A 13,342-nucleotide genomic window follows, 5' to 3' on the forward strand; every position below is an offset into this window, starting at 1 on the left:
GGAAGCTCAAATCCATGGTTCCCTTCATATGAGAAAGACTGATCAGCTGAGTTGAGGGTTAAAGCGTGAGGGTTAACGTGTTTAAAGAATGAGGTGAGGGTCAATATGACTCTCTTTTTTACAACGTATGCAATACATGCAAACTGCACAAGGAACCCCTGTATGTCTGGAACTCCCCGTTGTGGAATGGCAACAGCACAACTAGATTAAGAAATGTATAGAAGTGAAATATAGTATCACCGATGATACCTCACGTAGCGTCCTAACTGACCCAATAATTCATGTCGATCTAAGCTGACCTAGATGTAAAATGTGTTAAATGTCGTTTACCATGTCTGTTCCTTGCAAATCAAATATATCAAACAGCAGTTTACATGACGACTTTGTACAAGCTTAAGCATGAACATTTCATTTAGATTTGAAAGAAACCCTATTCTATTACGTTCGCTGCAAGTGAGATATGAAATCGTTCCAGCCAACCCGCGTTCCACTAAGCTCAACATTGTCCGACGTACAAAGAAACGTATGTTTAGACGTACAAAAATCATGTATGTTAGGAATTTATGAAGGTGAAAAAGACAATTTAGCACATACGCCTGTTAGGACATTTTTGTGCTATTCCCACTTTCTTTCTGAGTGTCTGTACTCAATACTTTAGACGGAGATGTGAACTTTTATCTAAAAGTTGCGCCCGAAAGATATGATTTATTCTCCGAAGTTCAAATGTTTGTAACTCGATGAACAATTAAGATTATCGCATAGGGATTCCTACAGGGACTAAGAAAGCTTTCAGAATCTTGAACAAAGAATTTGAGAAAAATCCATCGATTTCTGGGTGAGATATGAAAAACCAACATGTTCTACTCTCACGCAAGGCCGACCCGCCTGCCACCTGCTATGCAATTCTAGCGTGATTTAAACCGCATGCGACGGGAATACCATTTTCTTTATAAATCATAAAGAGAGCGGAATTTTTCGATGAAATTTTCACAACATTAGGTCAATATCTCAATCTATCTGTGCCTCTTTTAGTTTTGTTGTATCATTAATCTGATTGAAGATATGAGTGTTACATATGTCTTCATTTTCGACCCCTACAAAAATGTTTACAGCAAGTGGCGCTTATGGCAACTTTTCTGAGTTTAAAAATCATTCATTCGACATAGATGATCTACAAAATGACTAAAACAGTCGTAATTTGATATTTGATTTTTTTACACAGTCATTTCAATGAGTTTTATTAGATATTTTTACCAAAAAAACGATTGATCTATATCCAAGCGGTAATTCTTATTACTGCAGGGCGCCACTGCGGCTAAAATTAATCGGCTTCTTTTGCTGATTTTAAAACCTTTTTTTTCGTCAATGATAGTATACAAAAGTAGTCAAACCCCGTCTTGTGCAATTTCATTCCTCCAGTAGTCTGCTCAGCGTGTTTGATTGAATGTACTTACAAACAACCGACAGTTATTAAAACCTAGCGACTTTCCTCAGAACAGCAGGTATCAATGTAGAAAGCATTGAGGTCCATGGTAGTCTTTCAAGCCTTCTTGTTCAAATTAGCTTTCAGTTGAGTTGCGTGGTTTTCTGGGTGCTTGCGGTCAATGTTAAAGGATATCAATAGCGTGTTTACTCTCAGTATATGTCATATGAATTTGAAATGAATTTTTGTTCTATAGGTGCAGAGCTTTCAAGTCAATTGTGCAATGGAAGGACTTGACAGTATCACTTAAAAAATTAACTTCAAAACTTCATGCTTTGGCTTTGTTTTCAATGAATATTCTTACTATTGTAACTATCAATAGATTACCTGGAAAGCTAAAAGAAAGCATATAATTCTACTGTATCAACCTCTGGATGATTGCTGCTTATCTGTCCTATATAACTGTAAAGAAGCAGATTTTATAATCAAACAGACTACAGTTTATTTTCATAGTGACTTGACTGATGCAGAATATTTAAAATAAACAAAATAACCCGCATATAAAGAAAGACCTGTATACCGTACTTGAAATAGACACATCTTTAACGCCATCTTTTACAACAGGATATGATCCTTTGTGTTTATTCCTCATATGTATAACAGTACATGTGAAAATAACTCAAACTCGTGGATCATATTTATGTAATAAACAGATATTAAAACATTCAGCAATCCAGATTATCCAGATTATTTTGTCATGAAATCAAAGGAACATAAAAGCTTCTTAACCAACAATTTCATATTCTTGTCACCCTCATCAGTTATATGTATGTGGGTTAAATACATATGTGGGTTAAAAACAACACTGTAAAAGACTGGGATCATTCCAGTGTTACTGACAGCATAAAATTTTGTACATAAAGTAGTTCACATTGTACAAGTATGTACAAGATGCAAAATGGCTGCTTGCTAGCTTACCTTAATGATACTTCTACATGTATTATATAAGACAAATGTCTAATTTCTAAATTGAACTTACAAATTTCTACTACAATCTCTATACAAATATGGCTGTGATTTCACATGCATCTGTATTAGAGTCACTGTAATGTAACAAACTACATTGCAGAAAGGGTTTCTAAGTAAATTTCCACAAGCTATTTAATATTTTCATAGGCTCATAAAGTTATCATTGCATTAGGACTTGGGCTGGTTCATAAATAACTCCTCCATGCAGGAACAGGTGCTCTAGTGCTTAGTCATACGGTTATTGTCCACTGTCACAACCATACAAGAACAATTGATCTAAGAACCAGGTTATAACAACACAGAAACATATCAGTTGTGATGAATATGTATGTATGTATGTGTGTGTGAACATGAGGGATAAAGACACAGTTTTGTTATTTGAATGGTTAGTGTTATCATAACTTTCTAAGCAAAAAAAATGCATCTTTGTCTTGTCACCTGTTGACCAACATGGAGTATCAATTTCCCTTTGTAGATTCATACGTGTATGAGGTTTGACACGTCTGTGACTCATCACTCTTCAGAAACTGAGTCCTAGCAAGGAGGTTAATATCTATCTCATGTATTGATATAACCTTGATCCTAGATGTCAACACTCTCCACACAATCACACAGTACACCGCAATCATTTAAAAACACATACACACACACACACACGCACATACATACATACACACACACACACACAATACCACTCACCTCTTTAGTTTGTATGTAAAGAATATTTAGGTTCTGTTGGAAAGAGTTTTAACAAGTTGTACATGTAATTTGTATTTCATAGGTACGCAGTTTTTGCTATGCACCAATCAATCACCTGTCATAAGAAAGATGTCTTTTGGTTTCATCATGCATATGCATAAGTCACAATCATGTTTTTTTGCCACCCCCTATGTTACTAGAATTTGGCTATATTAACAACAATCCATGAAATCTGCATGAAAAATACTTGTTCATATCTATCTATTTCATTGAAAAGTATTTTTAAAACTATATACTGATACTGTGAGGGCAATAATGGGGGTCAGAAATCTTCCCTCCCAACATCTGCTTGAACAATATTGATATATGGTATGGAGGTAGAATGAGAATGTGACCTTGGGGATTCATATTCATTTTTTATCTGGTCTTCGAGATTTTTTTCAGGTCTTTACCAACTAAAAGTGTTTATTTTATGGTCCTATGTCATAACATCAAATCCAAATGAGATGCAAATGTAAGGGCAAGGAGCGAGAAGATACATTCATGGTACATTTTATTTGGGGCATGAATGAATTGAATTGTAAAACAATTGTTTGAATAATTTTCATCCAAAAATGTATATTTTGCACTCGTAGCTCTTGTTCAAAGCCCGATGATCTCAAATTTGGTATTGGGACAGCCGTTAAATGTACACAAGAACAGAGCTTCTTGAATAGTCCAATTGCATCACAATAACATTGTGCTCATTCCTGACTTTTGTGTTGAGTAATAGTCTGCATTAGCATGGGTGGTTTGGAAAATCCATTTTAGGGTGAGGCATTTTGGAAGTATCTAATTCTGCAAGGGAGAATCTTCAGAGTAAGTTCATGTTCCAATGGGTAGTAGAAAAGGACATGAGAGAAATCCAAGTGTAAATTGTGCTGCGTGGTGTAGGAATGTGGAATAGAGACTGTATGGTTTGGACTCAGAGGTTTTTATACAGATTCTGTGATGTCGGATCTATTCGTATCGAGCAACTGCTTAACCTGTCTCGGTGCTTCACCATACTATTGTTGCTGAGTAATTTTAACATACATGGAATTGCCCAAGACAGTAATAAGAGAAAAGAAAATCTGAATAAACAGCTGTCACAGTAACCCCACTAGAGTCCATGCATACCCCAAAAGAAGTCTATTGCAAAAAAGAACTTATACCTATAGGTGAAACATTATAGTCTGTTGGGGGGGGGGGGGGGCATGTGAGAGAAATCCATGTGTAAACTGTGCTAAGTGGTGTAGGAATATGGAATTAAAACTATGAGTTATCTGTATGTAGCAAAATTTATTGATTTTAATTTCTCCAGTTTTTTAGCCAGGGTGTCCCCAAATTCTCAGTGGAAAACACTACTTTACAGTCCAGGGCCCTGGAATGAATTGGATGGTCACACATACAGGACTGCTGGTCAGTTTGGATGATTCAATACACGACTTGCACACTTCCCATAATTCACAAGGCCAGGGATACGGATATAGTGACCAGTGAGGTCATCGGGGGAAACCAACAACAGCTACATTGGTTACGTGCTGGCTACTTTAGCTGGTTTTAAAATTCACAGCGCCAGGGTTACGGATATGGATGTTACCACCATTGTCCAGGGTGCGAAACCAGGGTAAAACCAGCTAAAACCTTTCGTACGACGGCGGCAAAGCATATAAACTAATGAGTTGTATGACAAATATAGTACTACTATTATTAGAGCCTAGTATTTTACAAGTTTTGTAGTCAGAGAAGTATAAAGTAACCAGCACGTAACCACTGTAGCTGTTGTTGGTTTCCCCCAATGACCTCACGGGTCACTTTATCCGTATCCCTGGCGCTGTGAATTATGGGAAGTGTGCAAGTCGTGTATCCTCAAGAGGTGTGTTGCATCCTCCTTGATCAATTTGAATCAATCCCAACTTCACATTCAGGATAATCTATTCCAATTGATTCAAATTGGCCATTGAAGACCAAGGTTGTACTACATGTATATAAAATCACCCAATGAATTCGGCTAATGCAAACCAATGAATTCGGCTAATGTAATCTACCAGCCCTCAGTCTGGTCCCAACCACCATGGTGTTCACATCAGTGGAGGCAGGCTTATAAGTTATACAGATTAGCAAGTATTGGAGTTATTCTTCAAAACAGTTTTAGAAATGCATATAAGCCAGTAGTCTTGACCAGATAAGGATTTGAAGTATGACTACACACAATTCAGAGTAGCTTCATAAGTCAGCCTCCAAAATCATACAGCAATAGCTCATGGTCTGACTCAGATACACAGAAGAACACAATGTCGCTTAAAGCATGACCCAATTGTAAGTTTGGCGACAAAGTATTGCGTCATGGACATTCTCCTGTGCAGGGCATCCAGTAGGAAACCATGAGTGCTGACAAATATGTCACTCCCTTTTGGGGTCCATAACCATGATGTAGATCTCCATTGGTGAAATCATATGATTGTTCTGCTACTTTAATGCGAATCGATTATTTTGCAGAGTGGGAACACAGTACAAAAAGTATTCATCAGCATAAAGTGTATCATAAGATACTAAAACACCCAGAGATAAGACCATTTTTTTTCAAACGAGTTTGCTCAGTGTAAGGCCATCGACCACTGAACTATGCTCACTGTAGGCTGTGTAGCAGCATCTCTTCTCCCTAAGTTAGAAACAGTGTCGAGCTACTTCGACTCACTGACTCAATAGGCGAAGCAGAGGTTACGAGTTGCTTGTGAAATTCCCTTCCCCATTCTAACCAGAATGGTTTGATCCACTCCCACCTGGAGTTATGTGTTTTGACTAATTTGCTTCAGATGTTGAGATAATACATGTGTATAATCGTTCTTGGTTTAGGGTGGGTACAGAAAATTAAGGTACAGGTATGGTTCAGGTCTAGAGGATCAGGTACAGGTCTGCACCTATCTGTGAAAACTAATGAATGGGCGACTCAAAACAGTGGTCCATTTTTGCAACAAATTAAAAGATTGTATTTGGACGTTCATATGCATTTAAAAAAATTCTGTATGTCAACAACACTAACTGCCTCTGTTTTAGACCAAGTTTGACTGTAGAAGCTCGGTAAAAATGACTATCAACTCTCTACTTCACTGTCGTTCTTTTCTTGGATCTGTAAGCCCCAAAACACGTGAACGTCTGCCGATATAATCTGTTCATTTCGAATCGGTCCAACATCCAGTCCACTAATTTTTCAGGTCTGTTTTTTCTTAATCGATCGGTCCAACATCCGGACCACTGATTTTTTCAGGTCTGTTTTTTTTGGACCGGTCTAACAAGCAAAAAACGTTTTTTGTACCCATAACCCCTTTTCTTGGTGAGTGAAAAGTTGAAGGTACCAATTGAAATTTTTTCTTATGGTGTTGTGCTGTTAGATCATAATGTTATTATGGTTTCTTGCAAATTCTTGCCCGACAGCTAATTGCAATTATTATTATTTGATTTACAATAATAGGTGAAGAACAATATAGCCATTGTGTCACCTCTATAGTCTGAAAATCTCAACTCTAAATTCTTTCTGGAGAACACATCGTTGTTTCAAAGGTCTAAATTCGATCCCAGGGTCGGCTGGAAAGGTTCAAGTAAAAAGGGAATCCTGTGTTTGAGGAGGTGCCTAGAGCACGTTAAAAGCCTTATTACTCAGATTGGGTATCTACTGGCTGCAATAATACACCAAGGTGAATGAATGAGACAGTGAAAGACAAAGGATCCCACTTTTTCTGTATTAACTGTACATGGATTCCTTGGCAGAAAGTAGTTTTTCACTTGAGACCCAATTGCTATATATGGGGCACAGGGGCGTGGAGTGTTGCCCTATGATTTGGCATTTTTGGTACGAAGATTGTCTAGGTGGTAACATAACGTCAGTAATTAGTAATACTACCAACATTCAAAGCCGCCCCCCACCCCACACTTCGCCCCCCTCCCCATACAGTACCATTAGCAGTTCAGTTCTGTGCGCAGTTGTTAAACAAGAAACCTCCAGATTCTATCAACAACGTCCGCTACTACAAAATGTATGGCGAATTATGTCACGGTCGCTGGGAAATGATGTAAGGTTACACAGCGGTAAAGGTTTAACGTTATACGTTTACCGATCGAACCGACCCTGGACCCGTCTCAAAGCTGCGATCATCTGCCGACGGCCGACTAGGGTTTGAAGAAAAGGCATATCTGCACTGTTTGCTAAACCTTAGCCTTTGACAGTGCCAAGACATGTAGAAACAATACACCCAACTCACTTTCTGGTTATATTCTTGTCCAAAATAACGTAAAACTACACTTTTCCTTGCATATTCCTAGGGTGTACGGCAATTTTGGGCCACTGGTCGTCCAGGTCAACACAGAGCGAGGTGACCCATGAACCCAAGAATGACCCAATATACTTGGTTACCCATCGCAAAACACAACACATGGAGTCTGACACACTCATCTCTCTGAGCCACTTGTAAGTGGTTACCGGTCTCTCTCAGGAGCCAGGAGACGTCTCATAGCTCACTTATAAGTGCATCACGGTGACCACCGTTAACCACTTGTAAGTGAAAACGGTACTTGTATGGGGTGGACAGGGATACTACATGAGCTTCCAAGTGACCTCCCAGTGACCTCTGACCTGACCGGAGGGACCATGTCATGTAGCGGGTGATCCGGATTCATCATTTGCTTGAGACCTAATGGACCTTAGCCATCTGGCGCAGTCCCAGTTAGATCCTCGGATCAGTCCAGCTTGCTTACGCAGAAAGCCGACATCCTTGCACGTTGGGCAGAGCACATCAGCAGTGTCCTGAACAGAGCCATGGCCTGACTGACAAAGAGACTTTGGCAAGACCACGGCATGCGCCTCTCCACCAAGATTGCTGTGTACAAAGCTGTGGTGCTGAGTGCACTGTTCTACTGCTGTGAGACTTGGACAACTTACCGCTGGTAAGTCAAGCTACTGGAGCAGTTCCACCAACGATGCCTGCGGAAAATCTGCGGCATCAAGTGGCAGGACAGGGTATCCAACCTGCAGGTCCTGAAGAAGTGTGGGCTCCCCAGCATTGAGTGCTTGATTGTCAAGTGCCAGCTAAGGTGGACAGGACATGTTGTCCGCATTAAATACAGCAGAATCCCTAAGATGCTACTGTATGGTCAACTGAAGCAAGGGCACCGCAATCAGGGTAGACCATTTAAAAGATACCGGGACACATTGAAAGCAAACCTTAAGAGCTGTAATATAAACATTAACTTTTGGGAAGAATCTGCACAGGATAGAACAGACTGGAAGAGACAGTGTAAGTCAGGAATCATGGCTTTTAAATCGAAAAGAGCTGCTGCCATACATGAGAAGAAGGGGAGGAGGAAACAGGGATCTGTGCCTGTCAGCTCGAGCTCCTTCATCTGCAGCACCTGCGGCCGCCCCTGTGCCTCCAGAATCGGACTCCATTCCCACACGAGGAGACACCTGGACAAGTGACTGGTTAGGCTGCCTGCCTACTAATCTGTCGACAGCCGACACTAGAATCCATCAACCATTGATTATACAAATTAAATCCCAATTTATATAATTTTAAATACCAAATTGGATCAATCATTACTTAAGCTATCAGCATACTGGAAATCCTCTCATCCTTCCTGATTTATTATATTTCAGCCATACCGTGAAATATATTGTATTCGTAATGTTTCTTTCTTTCTTTCTTTCTCCTGTCAAATCTTCAAATCGAATCAACTTTTAAACCGATTGACTTGAAATTTGGCACAAATGTAGAGTAAGCCAATACCCTAAGGTGTTTTTTTTCATTTTTTTCATATCTGCCTTTAAATGATTTTATTGAGGTTTTTGTCAATTTTTATGTATATTTTGGGCTCCTTTACCCTGTTATTACAATGACATGAAATTTGGTACAGAGGTGCCCTGACCATATGCCCACCCAGATTTAATAACAGTTTTGGCATACGGTACCACAAAATGCTTACTTTTGCGATTTTTGGCCATTTTTTGACAGAAAATCACATTTTTGCCTCCTGTACCCTCGTTTTACAACTGAATGACCTGAAATTTGGTAAAAAAAAGTGCCCTTCAATTATGTGCACATGAATTCAATAACAGCTTTTCCATACAGTACAACATAATACTTTATATTGCGATTTTATGGCCATTTTTTGACAAAAATTGGACATGTTTGCCTCCTGTTCCCTCGTTTTACAACGAAATGACCCGAAATGTGGTAAAGGGGTGCTCTAGATATTTATCCAAATATTTAATGACCCATGTAAAATTTTTGACATGGGACACTTTAAAATGATATATTTGGGAATTTTTTGGGTCATTTTCCAATGGCCAAAGGGGTCAATGACCTCAAGGCCTATTGTTGCATGAGGGAGATGGCTGAAATATGCTGTATTTGCTCTCAAGCAAATGTCGGCCTTTCTAGTTCTCTTTTAAAGTCTAAAACTAAAGAGGCTTCTGCAGTTTAAAAAAAAGACGTAAGGGGATCAATCATACACTCTTACTCTCTTTCTCAGTTACATATGTCACAAGTTTAAAAGTCCTAGCATGGAATATAGTAGATTTATGAACTTTCCTTATAAATTATGCAGATTAGGCGTGTATAATTGTTTTCTCATTATGTAGGTCTTCACTTAGGCTACCTACATATCAAATATCTATAGACATTTTTTTTAGCTACATAGTTGACAAGTTTAAAGGTCCCACATCATGGAATGCAGTGGATTAATGATTTATGCATCGATTATGTAAATTAGATGTTGATTTTCATAATAAGTATCTCATTTTTAAAGTTTTCACTTAGGTTAACTACATACCAAAAATCACGACGATCCTTCAACACGTTCATATTTTCGAATTTATTATGCAAATGATGACCTCATTTGGATAATTAATGTCTATTGACCTTTCTCTCTTTCTCAGCTTCATAATTGAAATTTTCAGTCATATCTGAAAATGCAGTGGATTAGCAAACTTTCTTCATTAATTATGCAAATTAGCTGTTGATTTGCATAATTTGTTTCTCATTTAGTAGGTCTTCACTTTGGCTATCTACATACCAAAAAGCATGATAATCCGTCAGTTTTTTTCTCATTAATTATGCGAACAATGTTGTATTTTGCGCAATTGATATCTATCGACATTTTTGTCCTTCCCAGCTATATATGTGACAAGTTTGAAAGTCTTACTAGTATCATGGAAAGCAGTGGATTTATAAACTTTCTTTATCAATTATGCAAATTAGCTGTTGATTTACATAATTGGTATCCCATTATGTAAGTCATCACTCTTTATATCTACCTACCAAAATTATGACGATCCTTCCACACGTTCTCGAATTCTCGTCCAAAGTTTGAAAGGAAGCTGGCGCCTGCAGTTCCAAGAAAGCCGCTAGGGGGGCCAAAATCACAGCATTCACTCTCTGCCCCGAGGGCTATCTACCAATTAAAAAATCACAAGCATGTCCAGAACACGAAATATTAAAAATTGAGTTTCCGCTGCAGTACCTTAGCAAGCCGCAAGGAGCCCAGTACCGAAAGTGACCTTCGTTTTTTCCGACCCCTACCCACCTACCAAATATAATCAGGATCCATCCAAGGCTTCTCGAGTTATACTGATAACAGACAGACAGACAGACGTATAAGCCTAAAACATAACCTTCCTGGAACACCAACGTCCGAGTTCCGTAAATTCGGAGGTCTCCAAACATATACACATTGAGTTACCAGGTCACTCAGTTTCTCTTGAAAAAGTTAAAATCCTGGACTCAGAGCCGGAGTTTTTTGCAAGAGCACGGGGGACAATCTACGTCATAGGTTGCAAAGACGTTTTCGACCGTCCGGAGGGACAATTTCGATGGTCGCGGAGATTGATTCGACGGTTGCAAAGGCAAATTCGACAGTTACACAGAAAAATTCGACGGTTACACAGAAAAATTCGACGGTTACACAGAAAAATTCGACGGTTACACAGACAAATTCGGTTTGCGGAGACAAATTCGACGGTCGGGGAGAAAACTCCGGTACTGAAGGGCCGTCCAGTGAGCGTTTTTGGTACCAGAGGCGAGGTAGGTCGTCCACAATTTCTTCTTCTAACGTCATCTAAGGGAGGTTTTGTGTGAACTAGCCTAGACTATCAGGTGACAGAGTATCTCTGGATCATCGGAAGCCAAAAGTTATCATCTTTTCATGTAATTGAGTCGAGATAGAGGGAGCGCCGTTGTTGAATGCCGACATCCAATAGCAAAGTAACCGATGTCAACAGTTGACAAATACCGTATTTTGAGCGATTAAAATTAACATCGTCGACGAAATCCATATCGTCTAGCCACCGGGAGGTTCTTATCCACGAAATGAGACTATGGAAGCATTGTTACTACCCACATAGGGCGAAAATCAGAAGAGATAATAAGTTTTAGCGCTACCCCCCTCCCCCATTTGTCGACACGTACCACGTGTGGGAAATTTATATTTTTTTATATACTCAGGCGACAGTACGATATTCGTACTATGAGTGCATCTGCCCTGTCACCATTGCTATGGCTTTCTTGAAGGACTAACCGAATAGTCCATGCTTTAAAACTTCAAGGTGGATTGTTGTATCACTTGACCGCCCCCCTCCCACATTTTCCCTCCAGATGATGTTACAAAGTTTAGTAGCAAGACCACACATGGTTAGCATCTTTGTAATATTGTAATGCTGTGTACTATTTCCTTGTATAACGTTAATGGTTTTATGTAAATCAGGTAATAAGGTATGATGTTTATAAGTTATGTTTTAAATGTTTAGCTTTTGGTGTATTTCCAGACAAAGACTGACCTTTTTTTTTTAATTCACATTTCAGCCATGGAGTTTGACGGCTAGAACAGGCTTGTGCCCGTACAAGCTGAAGATGGAGAGCAGCAGCCTGTTCCAGCCGTCAACTCAAGTACCAAAGATGGTCAGGACACTACCCCAGAGTCATCTTCCTCATCATCTCAGTCCTCTACTGTCGAGCAAGAAGGAGCTGACGTTACCACGCAAAAACAGTTACTATGCAACCTCTGCAGCACTGGAAAGAACTATGCAACTTTCAGTTCCCTGGCAGAGCACAAGCGAAGAATCCACGGTTTAGGGAAGGCTCCAGCTTTCCATTGCACCATCTGTGACAAGAACTTTGTGTATGGCAGAGACTTTCATGACCATCTGGCCAGTCACAACAAGGAGAAGAAGCATGTGTGCACTGTCTGTGGCAACAGGTACGCAAGAAGGTCCAGTCTCCTACAGCACAGGAGACTGCATGACCCAGATGGACACAAATGCCACACATGTGAGAACTTCTTCCCAACAGGCGCCAGACTGAAAGAACACCAGGTTGTCCACACTGGAGAAACTCAGCATGTGTGTGATGTATGCCAGAAGAAGTTTAAGTATAAAAGGGGCTTGATCACTCACATGAGACACTTGCATCCACAAGGGGATGAAACACCAGCAAAGTGCACAGTTTGTTCGAAAGAGTTTAAGTGTGAACAGTACCTGAAGAGACACATGTTGGCACATTCCGAAGTAAGGCCGTTCTTGTGCGACACCTGTGGGAAGGCATTCAAGTCTAAAGATGTCTTAAAGAAACATACTAAGACCCATACCCAACCCCAACCGGCAAAGTATGTGTGTGAGAAATGTGGCCATAGGTTTGATCAGGAGGATGAGCTAAAAGCTCATACACCTATCCACACTTAGAACAGTCTAGTTTTACTTTTAGCTCATAAGTTGTTTGTTTTCATGTTGTTCTAACATTTCAACAGCTATTCACATGTGGAGCTATGAGAATGTTGACTTTGCACTTATCTTGTAATATTACCTATAATGACTTTATTCAATTTGGTGTATATAACTGGTTATAGGGATATTCATGTTGAAAAGTTTATCACTTTTTGGCAGCTCCACATGGAAAGATTTCAAAACGTATACAACACTATGTGACATGTTAAATCAAAGATTAAACCTACTGCCAATGATGGAAAATTCAGGTCATTGAATAGCATGGAGAATCCAATATTCATACAGTTGAACACTGACTTTATTCTGGAACATCAAACATATAACTTCATGCCCACTAAAAGAAAAATGGAAAAAGGCTTTCACTGTTAGTACAGTTATCGTATCATTCTGCAGTTTAAATT

General features: G+C 39.4%; 1 protein-coding gene across 1 annotated transcript; it reads left to right on the forward strand.

Moving 5' to 3' along the window:
• The first annotated feature begins 8,024 nt into the window (after positions 1-8,024).
• Positions 8,025-12,899, forward strand: LOC118423207 (oocyte zinc finger protein XlCOF19-like). Its single transcript, XM_035831304.1, has 2 exons — positions 8,025-8,113; positions 12,050-12,899. The coding sequence occupies exons 1-2, from the start codon at positions 8,025-8,027 to the stop codon at positions 12,897-12,899; spliced, it is 939 nt and encodes a 312-aa protein (XP_035687197.1).
• Positions 12,900-13,342: the final 443 nt, after the last annotated feature.

This window comes from Branchiostoma floridae, chromosome 1, assembly GCF_000003815.2.
Source record: "Branchiostoma floridae strain S238N-H82 chromosome 1, Bfl_VNyyK, whole genome shotgun sequence".
Lineage (NCBI taxonomy): Eukaryota > Metazoa > Chordata > Leptocardii > Amphioxiformes > Branchiostomatidae > Branchiostoma > Branchiostoma floridae.

What these genes read in the sequence shown, in the direction of transcription:
- LOC118423207 (XM_035831304.1), top strand. Translation starts at nt 8,025, where the DNA reads ATGCGCCTCTCCACCAAGATTGCTGTGTACAAAGCTGTGGTGCTGAGT. An exon ending in ACTTGGACAACTTACCGCTG is followed by an intron (nt 8,114 to 12,049) that starts GTAAGTCAAGCT and finishes CGGCTAGAACAG; the next exon opens with GCTTGTGCCCGTACAAGCTG.